Here is a 22,099-nt window from a genome sequence, read left to right as displayed (position 1 = left end):
TCGTAAAATAATGGAAGCTGGCTGTGTAAAAACCAATCTAGATGTTCTCAGGGCCTTGTTTAAAAAGAAAAATTGAAGAGACTTTTCCCACAATGAAATAGGAAGTATGAAGGCATTCTAGTGTGTTTTCCACATGAATAAAAAGTATTTGTGAGAAATTAATATTAATTACTGAGGTCCCGGAAGCCGTTTCTCTGGCAGATTTAAAACGAAAGCTCCAGTAGTACTTTGAACAGACTATTGTTGACATTATAATTATTCTCCTATTTTAGAGGAGTGAATAATTATCCTAGCAAATACTCTAATTTCCCATACACATAATTACACCCATTCACTGAAGAAAGACAGGAATATAAGAATTCCAATCAGAGAAAAAAAGGTGGCTTCTTTGTGTGAATAGGTTTCTTCCTCCTACAATTCTGTAAAATCTAGTAAGATGAAAACAAGAATAGTAAAATGTACTATCCTAAAAAAAGAGGAATTATAAGTGCTTTATAAGGAAGCCATTGCAAATCCTCTAAGGAAAGAAATGGTTGAATTAGTAGTTAAGAAGTGAAAGTGACTAATCAAATAAGAGATTTGAATATGAAATTTAGGATTACAATCAATGGGCTGTTGTGAGAGGATAAAAATTGAGACAAGCAAAGCCAGTGGTAAGAAAAAGAAAATGACCAACAGGGTAAAATGTATCTATGGGGTTTTTGAACCAAAGGAAGTCTCATCACATTATCCTCAGGGGCAGGATCATGAGGATGACTGAAATCTGTCACTGGTACAAACTTTGCAAATGTAGAGCTGGCTGCCAACTAAGGAAAAAGAAGTACTGGGTGGGAGGTCAAGAGGATTCAGGGTTTAACTCAACAAGAATGTATTAAACACTTCTGGAATGCTGAGTGATATGCTAATATTCTATGGCGTTTCATTACCAAGTGCAGGGCCCCATCACTCCCTAAAGAAAACATGCTCTTTGAAGAGCTAGGGGATAATAATTATATATGAAATGCTTAGCAACGGATATGCCATCAGGTAATTTTTTTAAAAGCTAAGATGAATATTAGAATCACCAACGTATGGGGTAAACCATAAATTGGGTGGGCAGTGAAGTAAGAGAGACACCAGGATGGAAAAGGCAGAGCAAGTGGTAAACCATATAGTAAATATAGTTGAAGTTCAAGATTGGAGCATAGAAGAGAATAAAAGATCTTGGAATCCTCTATAATAAGGAACAAGGAGAGAAATATAATGACTCAAAGTTTGAAATGGAAACTAAATCTGCTAGAGAAGTCCAGTCATTCTCTACTGGTCATTGTGAGGTAAAGACAGAAAAGGAACAGAGTGAGGGTGAAGGGGGAAATAAATAAATCTACGGCCATTCTAAAGTACATAGTAGATTCAGGGCGGAGAACCAGAAGTAAAAATCCCTAAAAGAACTGAAATCCTCCCCCTTCCTTATATGAAATACACTGTATCCACAGATCAGAAAAGAATAGTACTTAAGGCTTCAATCAAGTGGAAAGACATTTAGTAAAATTGACTCCTGAGAACCCCAAAGGGATAGAATAATTAATAGCTACTATTAATTGTGATCAATTAACATGACAACAGAGAAAGATCCGTGACCAAGGGAGAAGAATGAGTCACTGACTTCTTATAAAAGGACCCAGTGGTTGGGTAAATGAAGTTATTTTCTAAGTAAAGTTGAAAATTGAGACTTTTGACCAAATAAACTCAAGGAAGTGATTGGGATAAGGGCAAGAGTGTGCCTGAATTAGGCAGTCGACTGTGGACACGAAGCTTACTACTCACTTGGATTGTTACTTCAGTGTCTTGCTTTTTTTGGCCAGCCCCCATAATCATCAGACAGTCAAAGACTTGGGAGGAAATGGTTTTCTGAGAAGCTTGTCGAAGTCAAAAAGTCAGTGAGCCAGAAAACCCCTTGGAAAGGCCTTTTCTAACTCAAGGAACCATTGCTAATGAATGACAGTAATAAAAAAGAAGCAGTCAGTGCTTGTCCCTGTTACAGTAGTCTTTCACTTCTGGAGTCCACCCTGAGGAAGAATTATCTTGCTCAAACATCATTTAGTTTCTGTTGTTCTCCTCAAGGTCTACTGAAATCTGCAATTGTTTAAGAACCAAATTAAAACCGATGCCTCTGGGGTCTATGTTTCGCCACCTCTCTTCCCAGTTGGGTAATGCCCGATGTTATCATTTTAACGTTGCCTTGCCTGTTTTATACTAACCAAAAAAAATAATGCCCTATGCCTCTTAATCTCCAGCTTCATCCACCTAATTATCCATACAGGGATGCCAATCACCGTCATTATAAAATGAAATCTGTGCTGTGACTATCCTCCAATATATGCACACCCTCCCACCCCATCTTATAGACATTATGTTTCATCTCATTATACTCTTTACACCATTAGCAATTATGTTTCTTTTGCTGTTGTAGGGGAGAAACAATTCTCTATCCTCTTTGGATCTCCAGCTGGACCTAAGAATTAAACTGATATAAGAGGTTAACAGGAGAAAAGCATACACATTTTATTGAATTCTTACATGTATGTAGGAGCCTTTACAAGAGAATGAAGACCCAAAGAAGTGACCAGAGCAGGAAGTTTTTGTACATCGTAGACAGAGAAACACTCAATTTGTGAAGAATTGACCAGATAGAAGGGTTTGGGCTAGGGCTAGTTAAGTGGTGAAGAAGTAACTAGGAAGATAAGGGTTCATTTAACTAGGTTTGTTTGTATAGATTTCTTGACTGAGAATTCTCTGTCTCTGGTGATAGGAGTATCTTTCTTCCTCCTGGCTACAGGGAGGGCACCTCTCATAGGAGGATTTTATGACCTGTTGCAGGGAAGAAGGGTGAAGGGGTAGGGGAGGTCAGAGTGACCTTCCTGCTTCTGCTGTTTTCTCAAACCCTTCAGTTTAAAATATTCAATATGCCAAGGTGCAGTGTTTTGGGATAATGTGTCCTAAGCCCCATCACTGTGATTGTGGCTAATTTCATGGATGCATAAAATGTGAGAGTTGAAAGGGACCTTAACATTTTAGAAGGAGGTCCAAAGAGGGTGATTGTGTTTCCAAAGCTGCATGGCAAATAAATGGGAGAACCAAAAGGAAATAACCCAGACATCTAGCCTCATGTTTTCTCCACCACAGGAATCATGATGGTGAAAATCAAGTGATGAAAAAGGTGGGAAGTGGGTCAATGTATAACTTTGTATCATATTTCTTTCAGCTGTATGATGATAAAAATCAAAACTGCATTACTTTATATTAGGAATGCAATATTACTATTTTATTCTTCACTTGTAAATCTAGTTGATAAGTAATAAAGATTATCGACTATAGGTGAAAGACAACTTTTTCTCTTTGTAGGATACCATAATTTGTTCCAACATGCCTTTATAGTCCGTATCAATCTTGACGTGCCAAATCTTCATTTTATAGTGCTTTTTTGCACAACCCACCCTAAAAATACTCCTCCCATAAAGTTCACAGCTGTAGACTTTTGCTATGTAGAAAACACATATGTAATTATTGCCTAAGAAAATTTAATCTGTGGAGCGATTCACTTGTGGCACTTTTCTTTTAGCGCCCTCCTCTAGCGCTGAGGACATTTTTAAGGTCCTCCGAAGTGCTCATCTGTCTTTTTCCCCTTCAGTCCTCCCCGCTCCTTTATTTCTCTCACTCACCTTTTCCTCCCTCCTCTCACTTTTTTTTTCTTTTTTTTAACCAAGTGCTGTATCTTTTTTTGCTAGAACAAAAGCTTTGTCTCTCTGGAGCGATGTTATCAGTACTGCGGATGTATACTGGGCTGCTTCTATCCTGGCATCTCAAAATCTGATTCTCATTCTTCTGTTACAGCCAACAGTACAGGCTTTAAAAAAAATCAATTCTTAAGCTCCTTATCTGTTTCTCTGCTTCTAGGATAACTGAATCTTTCATAGCTAATGGGAATATTGAATTCAGGGAGCCTTACAGCGAAAATATATTGCAATTTGTGTAAAAAGCAAAAATGAGGCTGCAATTAGATGTAATAACTACAGCTTAATTTAGATCCATTTTACAGTGGCTTGATAGAAATTGGTTAATATAGAGTTTTTCCATTAAAAACTGGTTTTCATGAAAATATAACAGTTTAATTTTGTTGCTGATGTGTGTTTTATGGACTTTTGAAGAAAAATAATCACCTGTCAATTTTAGATTCTCAACAGGTAGCAAGAGAATTAGAATGGTTATTCTGGGTCTCTGTGTAATCTTAAAATGATCCAATATACATTGGATGTTGATGGTGAACACTTGGTGATATCTGTGACTGTCTGGATACCAATAATAAGGAAATCTAAACACATCTTCAAGTTCTGATTGATTATTGAGTCTTAATACCATGCCTTATGTTTATATCATTGAATCAAATGTACTTATCTCTTCTAATAGTCTGTTTAACTTAAAATCCCCATTGCATAGTATGTAGCTTGTTTACCAGATTCCACATTTCTTGGATGAGTTCATGTATTTTTTCATCAATACCCAGGAATATCATTTAATCCCTATTGCCTTCTCTAATGGTCTCTGTGCATTTCTCACTACCTTTTAGATCCTTTTATTATCCAAGGGTGTTAATATTTTTTCCATGATTCTTCAATCATAAAATATTATTCAACAAGATTATTATAACTTGAACACATTTCAGGAAATCCTTTGAAATGGAAACATAGTGAATACCTTTGTATATATTATTATCTATCTCTTAAGCATCAAGTCGGCATAGAATACCTCTGGATGAGTTGATACCTCATGTCACTCACTAAGCAGGACTTACGCAGAATGCTTGGAGCGTAAATGGGAGATGCCCCTCTTGCTCTGTTGGATGTTTCACCTAACATGTGACCATGGTTGGTGGGACTAGAATTTTCACAGCAAGTAAAGAAAATTCCTCTTTTGTTTCCAAATTTGTTGACTCTTTTGTAACTAACTTTGCCAGTAGTATCACCCACTGATGTAACTAGAATCCAGTCTGGGGTTAGGGTTAGGGTTAGGGTTAGGGTTATAATTAGACATGGGATGGACTTTTTATATTTGAAATCAAGTGTTGATATCTTGATATTAACACCTGAAGTCTTGGCACACCACAGATCAAGCCATCTGTTTAAAATCGTACTAGGTGGTAGGATTAAAAAATAATGTCTTTTAGGGAAGTCTAAGCCTACGGTTATATGCATTCTAGATGGTATCTGTGATTAAGTTAGTCTCTCTGTTCTTACATTAAATGTAATTTAAAATGTATTTCTCCTCAGTATTAAAGTTATTCTACTTAAAAACACATTTTTGAGCTTTTTAAAGAAATATATAACTACAATATTTATTTAATATGTAGTAATCATTAAAGACTAAAATTTTTATAGAATTTATCAACAGTAACTAAAGTATATTAGACAATATAAGCTGTAAAATTCCAGTTAACCATATCTTATTTTTATATGGCACTTTCAAGTTTTTATAGTGCTTTACCATACATTATTTCACTCATTCCTCACACTGGTACTATGAAATTGGCTTAGGTGATTTTACTCTCCCCAATATACAGAGGAAACTAGCTTATTACAGTTAAGGTTTAGGTTAACTGGCTTGTCCAAAACCACTTAAGTAGCAAATGGTGCAGTCTAAACTAGAAGCTGGTAGCATTCACCATTCCCTTTAAATATTTTCCCACTCTGTTGTTTAGCCTGTTAATTCAGTATTTTCTCCACACAGTAGTCAGGTGATCTTTGTACAATCTTTATCAGATCCTATCACTTGATTGATTAAACTCTGGTAATGAGTTATCTTTTTACTCAGGACACAAGCCCACATCCTTCATATAACCTTCATGGTCCCCTGGGGCTACCCCTTGCTCTTCCCACCTGTATCATATGCCATCCCCTGTTCCGCCAGCTCGCCGGGCTCCAGGCACACTGGGCTTCTCTTAGTTCTTCTCATATGTGACTAAAGACTTCCCCTTTGCTACTCACTCTGCCTGCAGTGCTGGTACCGTCTCTTCACCTGGTAACTCCTAGTCATCACGGAGGTCTTAGTTTAAACGTTACTTCCCCAGAGAAGCTTTCCCCTAACCAAATAAACCAGACAGACAAATCAGTTCCTCTTGCTGTCATCCTTCAGCAAACCCTTAATTATCCATCAGTTTGTACTGATATATGTATTTGTGTGATAGTTCCTTTAGCGCCTGCCTTCTCCACTAGTGTGTAAGCCTACTGCAGTCAGGAACCATGTCTACTTGGCTCATGGCTGCTGTCCTGTCTGGTCCAGTGTCTGGCACATATTTGGTGTTCAGTAAACATTTGTGGGCTGAGTGAATGAATAAATCCACATGAGTGCGTCCATAGCTCCTTTTCCAAGCACAGTTCTCTGTTAAATTAGGAAATAATATCAGAACCTATAGGTTTTTCTCCATTTCCTGGGAACATGACTTCTTTTTTTTATAGTGTGGAAGATTGGCCCTGAGCCAACATCTGTTGCCAGTCTTCCTCTTTTTGCTTGAGGAAGATTGTTCCTGCACTAACATCTGTGCCAATCTTCCTCTACTTTGCATGGGGGACGCTGCCACAGCATGGCTTGATGAGTGGTGTGTGGGTCCACACCCAGGGTCTGAACCAGCCGAAACCTAGGGCCGCCAAAGTGGGACACGCGAACTTAACTGCTATACCACAGGGCCAGCCCCCAGAAATGGCTTTTTGATAACTTGAGATAACTTAAGCAAGTCTTAGAAAATGATCAGGAAATGAGTTTAAAAAAATAAAATGGATTACCCAGGGAAATTGTGGAATCTTCTTCCCTAAAGGTTTAATCAGAGCATAGAATTTAAATGTGAGGAAGTTTAAGATGTGTGTGAAGGCTATGAGATATAGACAAGATCACTTGGTAGAACAAAGACATGGACTTCATATACCTTTCTTTTTATGTTTAATTCTTTGTCGAAGCCTTGACTCTTTGCTTGTGCCCAAATAGGGAAAGGGCTCCAGAATTCTTCTCTTGATTTGGATTTCTCTTTCTCCACCGTGATGTACAGTCAGGTCTGCTATAACATGACATACATGTTCCGAAAAATCACGGCACAGGCCTTGTGGGGAAAATAGAGCTAGGGGCACAATACTCAGAAACTTTGTCAGTGGCACATAAAAAAAAAGAATCTAATAAAAATGGCAGCTAAGTTTTACATGTGTTAAATGGTTAAGAATTACATAAATAATACAGCAAATATGTCACTTTACCTTGAAAAGGACGTGAAGTTGCTTGTGGAAGCCGTCACAGGAAGGGCTGCAGCTTGTGAGTTATCATGAAGCGATAGAAGTCCCCTGATATCAGAGGGCAAGTTGCACCACAAGATGTGGATGGGGTGGCTCCTAACATGCATGGTGGACTGAGGGTGTTGGTCCTTCTATCTGAGGTGTGTGTGATTGGTGTATTTTTACATTAGGTTCAGCAGGCTGCAGTTTTCTCTGTTCACATGTTTCTCGTGAATGAAATTGGGCATAAGCAAATGTGAGATTTGTGTCATGCTCAAATTGCCCCCTGATATCTCATTTGCATTGGAATAAATTTGCACTTTAAAAATAAGTGTTATAGCAGAACTGACCACGGTATGAAAAAGTGGGCACTCAGGGTCAGAAAAACTTAGTTCTGGTCCCAGAGTGGTGATTTTTAACCTGGGCAAGCTCCTTCCCTGTCTTTACCTCACTTTCTTTATCTGTTAGTGGAGTTGGTGACAATCGACATGCAGAGTTGTTCTGAGGACTAGACAGAGCAACAAGGTGGAAATGTTCTATAAACTGTAAAGGGCTCTCCGAGACTGTTCTCATAGAACCTATAGAGTTAGAGACAGCAGCTAAAGAAGAATGCGGGGTTGAAAGTTCACCCACGTGAAGTCTGCTTTTCTTGAGAAAAATATGCAAACTTGCCTTTTCAATGAGCATGAAGCCATGCCTCTAAAGGGAAGGAAGAGAATGTGGCTGGCAAAGTTTCCTGTGAACATGTGTTTAATGTCACTTTTTAGATGCAGTCCTGGTCCATTGTTTGTGCTCCTGGGGTAGTGATGTGGATGCAGTAGTAGAGAAAGCCAGTGAGGAGAAAGGGAAGAGGTGATCTTGCTAAATGAAACTAGGAGAAATACAAATGTGGTGTCCAATAAGTTTTGAAAAACACTGTCAGAGCTCTCAAGATGGCTGCTTAGAGCCAGCCCAGCCCAGTGGGTCAATGGAAAGAGAGATGTTGCCACTGAAATTTGGCCTCATCAGATTTGTTACCCAGATTTCTGTGACATTGTCTTTTACCTACTGCTCTTCAGTACTTAGAGACATCATAGAAATAACACCCAACCATTTTCCATCTCTCACTCCCTTTCAATCTTCCTGCTGTAAGAGATGTAGAGCAAACCTGTGGGAGAAAGTCAAAACTACTTTGGGGACAAATCAGTTTATATTCAGGATACAGCTAATACAAAAAAAAAAAAAATATGGCTAATCCATTGATGTACTCTCTTGCTACTTTCAGCCATATTCTATAATTTGGGTAAAATTTTTTTCTGTATTTGGAAAGTAGGTGTGGCTTATTGTCAAGCTTTGATGGTTCAATTGAAACACATCATTTGAAGGGAATGCATTTTAGTAAACATCTTTTGCCTTTATTAGTCTTAGAATTCCCTAGAACTTTCTCTATGTTGTGAGGGTATAATTTTATTCATATTTGAAACGGCGTTAGCAAATTGAACAGAAGGGATTATTCATATAGAAAAGGTTCTTCCTTATTAGGTTTGGCAATTCTTCAATATAGCAGTGAGTGAATCTGTGTAACATTCTTTTCTTTTAAAGGAAGGACAGGTGCTATTTTCTCTGCAAAACTTCACATCCTATACAGGATGTGCTTTTGAACAATTTAACATACACTTTCTTTTTTTTTTTTTTGCCTGTTTCAGGAATCAAAGCACAGTCTTCTAGATTCTATAATATGGGTGGCTTACCCATGTTCAGTCTAGTCCAATGAATCTGTACAAAGAGGAATATTGATTATGTGCAATAATTGAGTGAAGAGTTTCTTTTTTAATTTATATTTTATTGTGGTAAAATAGATGTTATATATAATTTGCCATTTTAACTATTTCTACAAAGATTTGATGATAATTAGCACATTTTTCTTCTGCAACCATGTTTTCCTTTCTTTCCAAAACTGCTAGAAAGTGACAGAATAAAGATTTGATTTTGATTTTGGTTTTTCTGATTCCAATAGAAGTAACTGATTGCGGGGGTTAAAAATGGACCATGTAAGAGGTAGTGACATAGAAGCTACAGGCCTGACTTAGCAAAAGGCCAGCTCTAGAATCAGTAAGCAAATCTATTTCGAGTACTACTGTGCACTGGGTAATATGCTAAATACAAAAATATACACATTAGACATAGTGCTAATCTCAAACAAGTGTTCATCTAGTTGGAGAATTGTGATAAATGCTCACGAAAAATAATAATACAAAAAAGTAAGGACCAAATGGGTGGTAAAGATAGTAGGTGCTTTTGGAGCTCAGGGAAGGGAGAGAATGATGATGTGATGAGAGAAAAGTTCTAGAGGAGATGGCTTACCGGTGAGCCTAGAAGGAGCCCTAGGCTTTGAATAGAGAGACTTCACAGGGCTTTTAAGCAGGAGGAAGAGTGTGGTCAAATGTGCAGAGGCATGGGGATGTGTACATATTTTTAGAGGACCTAGATTCACTTCCGGATCATGATCTAATGTGTCCTTCATGGTCCTCAGGAGAACTTTTTCCCTACGAGTTAGAGCTGGAGAAAATCCATCTTTGCTCTCACTTCCTGTGAGTATGCCCCATGCGATGGATCCTGTTTCATCCTGGGTAACACATGGTACAGAGTCATACTGTCTAATTTGTTTGATGACTGAGGTCTCAGCTTCCTTCTTTCCCTTTAAGAATTTAGATCCTGTTGGGGCTGGCCCTGTGGCCAAGTGTTAAGTGCCCATGCTCTGCCTCAGTCGCCCAGGGTTCACCAATTTGGATCCTGGGCATAGACCTACGCACCGTTCATCAAGCCAGGTTGTGGTGGCATCCCACCTAGAAGACCTGAAATGACCTACCGCTATGTACTGGGGCTTTGGAGAGAAAAAACAAAAAAAGAGGAAGATTGGCAACAGATGTTAGCTCAGGGCCAATCTTCCTCACCAAAAAGCATACAAAACAGAACAAAAAGAATTTAGGTCCCTCATAATCAGGTATTAAGTCTTTGGTTTTCATCACAGAGTATGTATTCTGTATACCAAGTGCTTAATTTAGCAACAACAATAACTTGAATAGCATGACAGGCTAAAAATAAATAAAAGGCAGTAGCAGCAACAAAACAAAACCAAAAACAACATTAGCATGGCTGAGTCAATAATGTTAGGAGGATCTAATCTTGTGTGCTTTGTGCCCGTTCCAGGAATGAGTTTTTGCTGAACCATCTATTCTGGCTCATTCACTCCCTCTCTTAATTCCTGCTGGCCATTTGTGAGATGAGCTAGTTTTCTGGGATTATAAATACAATGTGTGGTTTCGCCTATTTTTATCTGTAAAAATCTAATTGGGGGAAATAATAACTAATTCTTTCCTTAGTCTCATGAGTTCCATGGTGTAATTAACTTAAAATTCCCTACCCTTCTATAAAAAACAGTAATGTTCCCTTTAAATCGTATACCACAGATTGAAGAGATAAAATAATCCTGAACAAGCACTAATGATCCTAGTCATTATTAGTTGAATTATTATGAATTTGATGGTATTATTGGGTCAGGGATCTTCACAGCTGCACAGAAAGCCACCTGGTTTAGTGGAAATTATTCAGGCATTAGAGTCACAGCAGCCAGGATTGAAAACCTGTCACCTTCTAGTTTTTATGACAAATTGCTTAGATGTCTGTGATCCTTGGTTTCCTTGTCTATAATAAGAGATTAATAGTAGAACTACTTCATGGGGTTGTAACCAGAATGAAATTAATTTTGTTGTTGTTAGTGCCATTGAGTCAATTCTGACTCCTGGTTGACCCTGCTAGTATTTGAAATACTGGTGGCACAGCTTTCAACTTCACAGCAACATGCAGCCGCCACAGTATGTCAACCCACAGACAGGTGGTGTGGTTCTCCAACCGGGAAAAGAACCTGGGTCACAGTGATCAGAGCTCCGAATCTTAATCAATAGACCACCAGGGCTGGCTGAAATCAATTGATCTATATATAAGGTCTAAGTTAGCACTTAGTAACTGACAGCTATTACTAATTATTTCTCATCATAAAATTTAAGAAACTCCTTCTTAAAAGTCATTCTTTTTGTGCCTTTTATAGCATGAGAAGCTGATACATGAATTGGAAGAAGAGAGACATTTACGTCTTCAGAGTGAGAAGCGATTGCAGGAGGTGACACTGGAGTCTGAACGCAACAGAATTCAGATGCGTGGCCTGCAGCAGCAATTCTCCAGGTATTGTTATGAACTGAGCATCTTGCTTCAGAAGATGCATTTCTCCCTGCACCAATTGCACCTTTGCTTGAATTCCCACTGTGCAAGATTGTGTTGCATTTGACCAGTTACTTCCCCAACAGTTTAAACCTTTAAGCCATCTTATTGCATTTGGACCAATTTTCTGAAACTTTCCGTTTGCACCTCACATTGTCTTGGCTTTATTGAAGCTGCTTGTCTTTTCTTTCAAGAGGTCTTCCAGTAAGTTGTGTTGGCTTTGTGGCCTATAGGCATGTCTTGTGAAAGGCCAGCTAAGAGGATGAAATTTCACTGGTCATCATAATCTTATTTTAAGGTAGAGAGACAGTATGAATCTAATTAACCAGTAAGCTCTTACTCATTACTTAGAGGAAACATTTAGGAGGAGTTAAAAAAAAATCAAAATCAATGGTTTTCTTTCCTTTAAAAGACGTAACCTGAATTTGAAAGGAGCATTCTGAAAAAGTAGCTCTTCTTAGATTTAATTCCAGCACAGCCAGAATCTTTCAGTTTTCAGTTATTGTTAATATGGATGAAGATTCAACCTATTATTTAAAATCTACTCAGTTCCATGGAAAACAAGACAAACTTGTGCAAATACAGTCTTGGGACCAGATATGGGGACTCTGTGAGGGAAAATTTGCTTTCATTTCAATATTTCACTTCACCATTTGCAAAATCAGGAAAATAATTTTTGTTTTTTCTCCCTCGTGAGGTTATCCCAGGCAGAATCAAGTTTGAGAAGTTGCCCTAAAATTTTCATGAGAAAACTCTGTGGGTCTTGTCATTAATTTCCCACTGGGATTTGGATATGATCGGTGACGGACAATACACTTCCTCATTATGAGGCTTTTATAATGATGCTTAATTTTCAGGTGGGTTGCTGGGAGAGACCACAGTTGAACCTCCAAATGATTTATCTCATTGTGGCTAATACCATGAATACTTGCGACTTTGGTTTAGAGGCTTCTTGGAAGAACAGGGTGGGAAGGATGGATGGCTCCTCAGGGTTCATAGTCATAATTGAACACCCTGTTCAACTCTTGGAGCCCATGGTAATACACTGGTGCTGTAGAAATACACCAATCAATACTTTAACAAATGCATGTCCCACCCCTCATGGGCTATTACTTATAGAACTTCCTGCTCGATTTTTCATTCAGTTTGATGGTAACTCTCACTTTGTGTCTCCCAACTTGAAATAATAGATTCCTCTTCCGAAGCAGCTTTAAAACAAGTACTGCTTTGTAATATTTGCCATTTTAATAATATAAGAAAGGAGGAGGCAGATCTTGCTGCTCTTGCACTGTCTAATTGAGGTGTCTCTGTATTCAGGCTATTGATTTACAGGGCGTGAGGCACATGGCGCAGTAAATTATTTTCATATGATGCCAGGTCATCTGCTGTAAATCAAATGACAATCCCATACAGATCTGAGTTGCACAAGAGCCAAGGCAACATCCTAGGCTGAAAGAGAAGATAATTATGTGTAAAACAAATAGTGGTTGGTTTTACATACAGCTTTGCGAAGATTTTTCCCCCCAGTATAACCAGTTTTCTTACGTAAAGCTTCATTGAAACTGAAAAAGTCAAGTCCATTTACAGCCAGACAACTAGTGTAAATCAGCAACAATGGAGGAAAAAGCGTGCATGACAGATCAGATAATTACTCAATAATTTAAGTAGACTCACTAAACCGTTTCTGATGTCCTTTCACATTTTAAAATTTGACTTGTAAGATATTTCTAGTTATGCTTATTTAAATAATCCTGTACCTATAATTTAAGTCTTCGTAAAATTCTCAGTGTTACAGAACATGCCTATAGTGCATCACCCTTGGACATGATCAGCATCTAAATGTTCACATCAATGATTTCTATAATCCAAATTATTGTATTGAATTAAAAATTTTATATTAATAATTTTCTCCTTTTTGCCCCTGGGTTGATGCGTTCATTTTGTAGCTGATGATATCTGAGATGTGGACTTATTGCAAGTATTGTTCACGGGGTGAGGTTACTTTTAAAAATAATGCTAATAACTTGCCTTTTCAAAGTATGTGAAGTGGCTTACAATAAAAGGTAGTTTTACAATATAGCTGACAAAATAAAAACTGAAAATGAAAACCGTGAAAGGGGACTATGGCAAGTAATCATACTTACAAAGCCCAACGTCTTTTCTGGGAATGAACATTTAATTTACCTGTAAGATTCCTGGCAGACGAGATAAAAAGGATAACACAAGAAGATATGTAATTCTTGTTTTGTAGACAGAGGCTACTACTCCTTAAAGAAAGAAACGTTATCTGTGCTAATAAATTCATAATGGAATGCATCACGCGGGCCCCTTCATAGATGGCATTGAAGGATATGATAGAGAATGGTCCATGACAATGCAAATTAGGATTAATTCTTAGAAGTGTTACTACTTCTGCTATGTCACTTACGTCTGCAAAGTTAAACAGTTTCTGAATTTCACAATATGTGAATTAGGACTGGTGGGTCCATGCTCAAGTGATAACAGGTAAAATAGGAAGACCTCCAGTGCTCGGGGTTCTCAAGTCAAGCACTGTACGGCAAGTTCACAGAAACGTCCAAATATATGTTTGTTATAGCTCTCTAATTCCTCTTTTATGAACCTGGAGCTCAGAGGCATGAGATGTGGAGGCCTGGGCTGAGTTGGGTGAAGTATTTTCCTGGTATGCTTGATGGCACTGTAGCCATGGGAGCATCTAAACAGTAATTAAGGAGATTCTGAGTCTCAGATTCAGGGATGAGGTGAAGCATTGAAGGGGAAAGTGAATAATGAAGTTAGAAGCTGGGAACAATTAGGTGTATGTGGGAAGTAGAGTTCAGGTGTCAGAATGAGTGATTCAGGAGAATTAGTCTGAGGCTTGATTTTATGCAGTTTTAGTTACATGGTGGGCCTGGTGGCTTAAAAGGCACCAGGCAAACCTGAACACTTGTGATTTTCTGTGGTAATGAGTTATAGGATCACTTAGGTGATAAAAAGCTCTAAAAAATGTTTGAATGAGTAGTTCTCTTTTATGTCACCGCCAAACCTTCTTCCATAATACCGTCCTCCCCCTTGACCTCTGATTAGGGTATAATGATAATGATCAGCAGTGGTCCAAAATTTGGCAATTAAAAGAAAAGGAGAGGGAGATGGGACCAGAGGTTATGTAATCAGCTCTAAGCTCCTAAATCAGAAATTGCCTGCGCTGAGGGTGATTCAGGCAGCCATACCAAAGTTGATTCAGACCATTTTTACTCTTAAATATAAATACAGAGAAGAAAAAGATACTTTCAAATTAAGCCTTCCCCACAGATGAAGGAGCTTTTCCATAAGGTGGTACTTAGAGGCAGGTGGTGGTATCATTGAGGCTGTCCTCTCTTTGTCTTACTGTTTGGAGATTTAAATCAAAGATCCTTTCCGGACATGGTAATGAATGTTCAACCCATCATCTGTGTGGTAATCATGGCCGGGCGTATTTTATGTGGGATTAGCTTTGTGACCCCCTATAGTTCCATAACTGTCTCCATCCTCCCTTTAAGTGTTTATTTGAACTGTGATTGTCCAGCCAGCCAAGGTTAATGGTGTGGACTAAGGCTGTGGTACTGCCTTCCCTTTTATGTAAAGAAAATTAATGTCAGAACCCCCGACTCATTACTCTGCTTTGAGTGAATGAAGTGTTTGTGCATCAGTTCGATTCATCTGGAGAAGCACTGCCAGCAACACTGTCTCCAGCCAGGTGGGCTATGTTGAGGTGTTGTAACAATGAATTTTAAAAAATAGACTTGTTAAGAAATAAGCCACTCTGCAGAGTTCTGATTTCATGCAAACCATGCCTGGTTTGAACATGTATTTGGAAACAGTCTAATCAATGTGTAGATTATTCCTGAAAGCCGCTGCTCTTTCCAGCCAATCAACCACTCTTATTGTGTGCACAATAAGACAGAACAAAGTAATGTCCTCAAAAAATGTAGAATCCAGATAAAGAAGGCTTAGGCACATATATGAACAACACAACACATTTATAGTTTAGCTATCGAGGAAGGGAAATTTTGTCCAAATTCAGGACAGCCAGACTTCCTACTTGTTAAGTGCATGTTGTCATGCAAAGGCATGAATCAAGCCAGATGAAATTAATGATTGCATAGAGATGTTATTGATAATAATATGTGTGTTTATCGTGTGACAGGTGTATGCAGCAGTGTTTGAAATTTAGATTAGAGTCCACCTGGTAGACTTACCATCACGCAGACATATTTTGTAAACTATCTACAGTTAGCAAATCATATCACACCCAAAATATGAGGAATTAGTTAATGTTTCTCAGTAGCCTTGAAATGTTCCTTGCATGCCTGTCTGTGTGTGTATTTACACTATGCAGTGTAAATTTGTTGTTGTTGTTGAGGAAAACTGGCCCTGAGCGAACATCTGTTGCCAATCTTCCTCTTTTTGCTTGAGGAAGATTGTTGCTGAGCTAACATCTGTGTCAGTCTTCCTCTATTTTGTGTGTGGGATGCCTCCACAACATGGCTTGATGAGTGGTGTGTAGGTCTGTGCCCAGGATTGGAACCTGTGAACCCCAGGGCCACGGAAGTGGAGTGCGCAAACTTTACCACTACACCACTGGGCTGGCCCCTCTGCAGTGTAAATTTAAGTCAAGGGAACAATACAGCTTTGTCACCCGTAATTGACTAAGATAGTTAAAATTTGCCCAAATGGAGTCCAGGCTTTCATGCTCTACCTCCAGGATTTTGCCACACCTGCTTTGACCTTCTCTGCTGGCACTGTTAATCTGCTGCCTTGAAGCTATTTCTTTGCTTACTGTAGGGGAGATTTCTCCTATCACAGTTGATTGCCGTGCATAAGTGCAGTCTGCTGCATGCTGAACTTCAAGGAGACATAATGGAGATGGTTTTACTGCTTAATGCATTCGCTCGTTGCTGTTCACATTATTGGCTCTCAGAGACTTTATGGAATCCTAGGGTTCATTTTCTGCTGCCCATTTGGAAGCTGTAGGCACCTGGCATAGAAGTGTGTGTTGAAGAGGATAATATGCCCTTAAATGTTCTACCCACGTGTTCCCTTCTGCCTCTGTGTATGTCTGGTACATTAAAAGAACATTTTCTCTACATCTTTAGAAGGAGTGAAACATAACAGGATGAGGAAAGCTGTCAATTGACCTTTGGGTGATCAACAGCACAGGCTCTGCTCCTCTTCTCTGTTTGTTCCCATTCAGAGGTTCACCTTTCACCTATTACAGGGGCTGGCCCTCGCGAGTGCCTTGTTCCTCCTGATGAATATAGAGGGCAATTTGCTATTGATTTGGAGTTGCCATTTCCATACCATCAGCACTATTTCTGGCTGAGACTTTTCATGAAAATGGAGACCTCTCCTCTGCGCCTCTGAGTAAATCTACCAGAAGTTTATCTACCAGAAGGTTAAAACGGCAAAGCAGCAGTGGTTAAATGATAAATTTTCTTCAAATTGCAATGGATGGAAAAAAAGACTACATGGCATTTTTTAAAATGCTTGGTTAACATAAAATGGATCATATTTTGATGTCAGAAGTTTATATTTTAGTAACCTAGTGTATACGTTCTCACTTGAGCAAAGCAGAGGGAGGCTAAAACCAGCTATGTAGAGAGTGGAGCTGAGCAACTAATAACTTAATGCAGAACTTTCCTTAATTCCTTTGTATTTTTGTTTCTGCATACGCGTGATGACATTGTCACAAGTTTCTTAAACTCTTAACAGAGCTATACATTGTTGAATAGGCAATGTGAAAGTTATAGTGCCTATTATTCACCTCTGATAGAGAAAGCAACACAGAGTGAAGTTCCAATTTTATTTCAAAGAGCTCTATCCTGTTAAATGGGTTTCTAGAATGCAGTTGCAGCCCCACTTCCAACTAGCTTAATAACTTGGGTTAAGTACTTTGACTTTTCTGGATCTCAGTTTGCTCGTTTGTAAAAGGAGGAAGTTGAATTGTGTTATGGTTTTATAATGCTTTTTATGCTTTCTAAAATACGGTGTGTTAGAACTGAAATGCATTTCTTGGGTGAAGTTATAATTACACCGTTATAACCAGGCCTACTTGAAGTTCTAACCACCGAGCTTTCACACTGAGGGCTTGGGGTGGACTGTCTTATTCTCCGTGTTATCATCGCAGTGAAGCTGTGTGCAATGGGCTTTCACCGTGTCTGTTTTGGTTGCTTGACCCTGGAGAAGTCGAGATTAGAAAACTGCCAAGCCCAGATGATGCATTTCTGTGGAGGACAGCCAAAATTGAATACTGAGGAGCTTGACTGGCAAAAGGAAGCTAAAATCCTCTGCAGTAGACGTAACCATTATTGTTCTTGGCTCCCATGTTGTCCGCTTTAGGATTTATTTGAACTGGTTTGGGAAAGAGCCTGAAGAGAGAGAACTTTATGACAACCAAAATTGTTTTCACTTCTAAACAATTTCTCTGAAGAAATAGCCATCAGTAAAAACATGAGTGAGTTAGCCTCTCCTCTACCATTTTTTTTCAGTTACCTGTTATACCTATAAGTGTTACTATCTCCAACCCAACACACGTTTTTATTTTAAGAAAATAAATGCAGGATGTAGAAGAATATGTTTTATTTTAAAATTGGAAACTAATTTCATTCCTACTCTCAATAATAAATGATTTTTCACTCAGGTTTACAGAAAAACCATTTTTTTAGGTGTAGAGTTTGATCAGTTTTGACAAGCATATATTATCATGTAAGCATCACTGCAATTAAGATATAGAATATTTCCATGAAAAGTTCCCTCCTGTTCCTTTGTTGTCACTTCCCTCTCCATACCCCAGACCCCTGCCAACAACTGTTCTGGTTTCTCTCTCTCTAGTTTTGCCTTTTCCAGAGAGTCTTCTAACTGAAGTTAGAAAGTATTTGACTTTTTTTGTGTCTGGTTTCTTTCACTTAGCATGTCTTTCGAGATGTCCATTCTTGTCGTTGCATCTATCACTAGTTCACTCCCTTTTATTACTTAATAGTATTCCATTGTATAGAAGTACCACTATTTGTTTATCCATTCACCTGCTGATGGGTTTCTTCCATTCCTGGGTGAGTATAAAGTTGCTATAAACATGCAACTTTCACCCACAGGTCTCAGTGTGTTTTTATTTCTCTTGAGCAAATAACTAGCAATAGGATTACTGAGCCATGTAGTAAGCATATATTTAACTTTATAAGAAACTACCAAATTGTTTTCCAAAGTAGCTGTGCCATTTTGCATTCCCACTAGCAATGTTTAGGGGTTCTAGTTGCTGCGTGTTGCTAGATGCTTCTTGAAAAACAAAACACAGATACAGGAAACTATGCAAAACAAATGTTTGGCTTAATGAACACTCTTATAACCAACATCATGTCAAGAAAGAAAACTCTGCCAGCCACCCAAAATCCCTTCCTGGTGCCTCTTCTCAATCTCAACTTTCATCTTCCCCTAATAAGTAAGTGTTATCCTGACTTTATAACAGTAATCTCCCTGTGTTTTTAATAGTTTTATTAAATTGTTTAATGTGCATCCCTAGACACTTTAGTTTAGTCTTGCCTGTCTGTGATAAAACTGGATCAATCTTTTATGTTTCTTTTAACTAGTAGGTTGCCCTCCATCACTTGCTTTTCCTTCACATTTCTTTGTGGAAGAACTTAGAGCATTTGACCTCTAGAGTTTCTCACAGTCTAAATTTGTTGATTACTGTTCTTGGGACAGTTCAACATGTTCCTCTGTCCTCCATATTTTCTGAAATTGGCAGCCGTTTCCATACATTGCTCTTGATAGTGATCTATATAAAGATTTAAAGGTTGTCGTTGCCTATCCAAGGGGTAGAGAATGTTTCTCATGTCCTCATACATCTCTTATGTTACTACCAATGACCTTTGCCATGGTGGGCATTCAGTAAATATTTGATGGTTGAAGAATGAATGAATGAATAAATACAAGAATGAATTAATATCCTTACTGAAACAGAAAGATGTGGCCAGCATTGTGCTCTGAAAGACTTAGGTTAAGCATATGGAAGAATTTTACAGATAGTGTGTTTATAATAGAAATTTCCTTCCAAGAGAGGTTGTAGAATGGCCATTTTTGGGAATCTTTAAAATGTTGATAATAGTCATCATTCTTAGAGTTATAAACCATGATAGCCTGGGAGGATGAAGACTTGATTTTCCATTCGTCAGCTTCTGTGATGGAGTGCTCACCTATAAAAGATGTGTTGCCTGTTTCAAAATATTCTTTGCAGAATTCCTGTCTGCAGGGCACCAAGCAGAATTTGGTGCATTGAAAGTTTACTTCCCACCGGGTAAAGTTTACTTTCAGAGAGTGTTTCATGACCCTCGGATAGCATTTATACTAGTCTGTCTATGGCAGCATATGGGGCAGATGGAACGGCAGCAGTCTCCGTGGTGAGGATGGTTGTTCTGATTACCTTCTTGGTCCATAGGCAGTGCATTTAATGGGCGGTATTCCACAGAGTAAATCTCTGAGCGCTGATTGTAAATACTTGGAACTGTTTTTTGGAATCTTTTATTTAATTTGTGAAAAATAATTCAGTTAAGATGGTCCTTGTTTATAAATGTCTACATCTGTTGCTAACAAATAGCCTCAAGCTTTTAAGAATGTTTCTGGAGAATAAAGTAGGGAATTAGCTATGCAGAAGTTATGGGGTTCTGACCAAAGAAATGTGTTGTAGTTTTCGTTAAACTGTGTTTCAGGATTCTTTTCACATTTCTCCTGACCAAAGGTGTTCACCTGTCGTTTGTCATAGCAAGAAGTGACAGGATGCATTTTCTCAAGATGCAAATATGAATTTCTTTTTGCATAGTTAGTTCCTATAACATTTCAAGCTATTAGGTTTTATAATGAGCATTTTTAGTAATATTGATATTAACATGGCAACAAAAATGATGATGTTTTACACTTCTTTTAGTTTTTAGTGATTTCAAAATCATTCCCTTCATTATTTCTTTCATTTCTCACTATAACCTTATTTTTGGCAGGCAAGGCATATAATAATATTATAATTTAAATAAAACTATATTGAAACTTAAAAAATGGAGTAACTTGTTCATGGTACATGGTTAAGTAGATCCCAATCTAGAACCCAGGACTTCTGACCTCTGGTCAAATATTCTTTCTATTCCCTTTTTCATTCATTTTGTAGTTCATGATCCATGATAGTAAATGAAGTGTCAAATGATATTAGAAGCAATTGTATTTCATACAGATTTCAGCCTTGATCATAAATTCACAGGTTCTGCCGCTGATGCTGTTTTTTAAGCTTGATCGTCATCACTTGACTCAAGGGAAATTTGGGCCAGAGGGATAAATGAAATTGGATCAAATTAGACGGAAAACCTGGTAACTACCATTTTCTCATTTCAAAATTCATAAGGAAGGTCCAATAATTGTATCTTCAGTACCTCTTTTATGGTCTCTACTTTCTTAGTACATTTTTCTACTGCACTATCAAACCAGCTAGGCTGATGACTAAACTGATGTTTCTAGACATCTAGACTACCATCCAATTACAATTACATTTGTTACATGGACTGTATAGTCATTGAATTTAGCTAAAGTGGTCCAAATTTCCCCTTTGCAGTTGGCTTGGACAATATGTATTTAGCTAACAAAGCTCAGTTCCAGACTCACCTTCTCTCTGATGCCTTTTATAACATCCCACTTTCCTCCCTTGGTTACTGTACAGACTTTAATCACATAATTATGTTTTTTCTTGCTAGCATTTTTGGACCTCAATATGATATATTCCCCCCTAGTAGATTGTAGGTAGACTTCTTATGGCTCTAGACTGATGTATAAATGAATATGGTAATATTTCCAATGGGCCATGTTGCTGTTTTAAGCTACATTTGTTGAGCCCTCACTGTGGATAACATTTGGCCATCCTGGTGCATCATATTTACCTAGATAATTTTCAGATTTTAATTTATTTTCATCTGATTTTAAATTTTTTCATTCAGATAGTATTGTTGCATTAAGAGTAAGTTTTTTGCAGGCAGTGTGAGACCAAAGTATGACAAAAATTGAAGGAAAAAAAATGACGAAATTGGTTTGACTGTGTGCCAAGCAAGGTAGGGGGCATAAAATAAGTAAGCCAAGTTTCCTGTCGCTAAGGATCTTATGGTAAAGAAAGAGCCAGACTTGAAAAAAACTCATGTTAAATGAAATCAAATCTTTGCTGCAAGAAAGGGAGAAAAACATGACCTAAGAAAAACTCTGTGAGCGAGAAGGGGATTCATTTGAGATGAATATGGAACCACGTACAGGTGAGGAGGATTTAATGGAGAACCGAAGAAAGGATGTTTTAGGTTGAGAGAATAGGAAACAAAGACAACCTAAAGGTGTTTGTATTCATGATTGGATTCAGAGCAACTGACAGCTCTGTGTTGCTGGAGCTCAGTTCTTCCTAAGGCTAGGACGCTCTCTAAGCACTCTAGCCATTTGAATCAGGCCCTCATCATCCCCTTGCATCTTAGGGAGTGAAAAAATGCCTGGTCTGCCTGTGT

The 22,099-nt window shown here is 38.2% G+C and overlaps 1 protein-coding gene across 6 annotated transcripts in view; it reads left to right on the top strand.

The window, feature by feature from the left end:
- NCKAP5 (NCK associated protein 5) overlaps positions 1 to 22,099 on the top strand; it is a 916,311-nt gene that overhangs the window by 472,844 nt on the left and 421,368 nt on the right. For all 6 annotated transcript variants that reach the window (XM_046659632.1, XM_046659633.1, XM_046659634.1 and 3 more), the window contains one exon: positions 11,380 to 11,513. In XM_046659632.1, coding sequence (XP_046515588.1) covers positions 11,380 to 11,513 — 134 coding nt within the window. The remainder of the gene's footprint in view (positions 1 to 11,379; positions 11,514 to 22,099) is intronic.

Source organism: Equus quagga, chromosome 4 (genome assembly GCF_021613505.1).
Source record: "Equus quagga isolate Etosha38 chromosome 4, UCLA_HA_Equagga_1.0, whole genome shotgun sequence".
Classification (NCBI taxonomy): Eukaryota; Metazoa; Chordata; class Mammalia; order Perissodactyla; family Equidae; genus Equus; species Equus quagga.
This window is presented reverse-complemented; position numbering and strand designations above follow the sequence as displayed.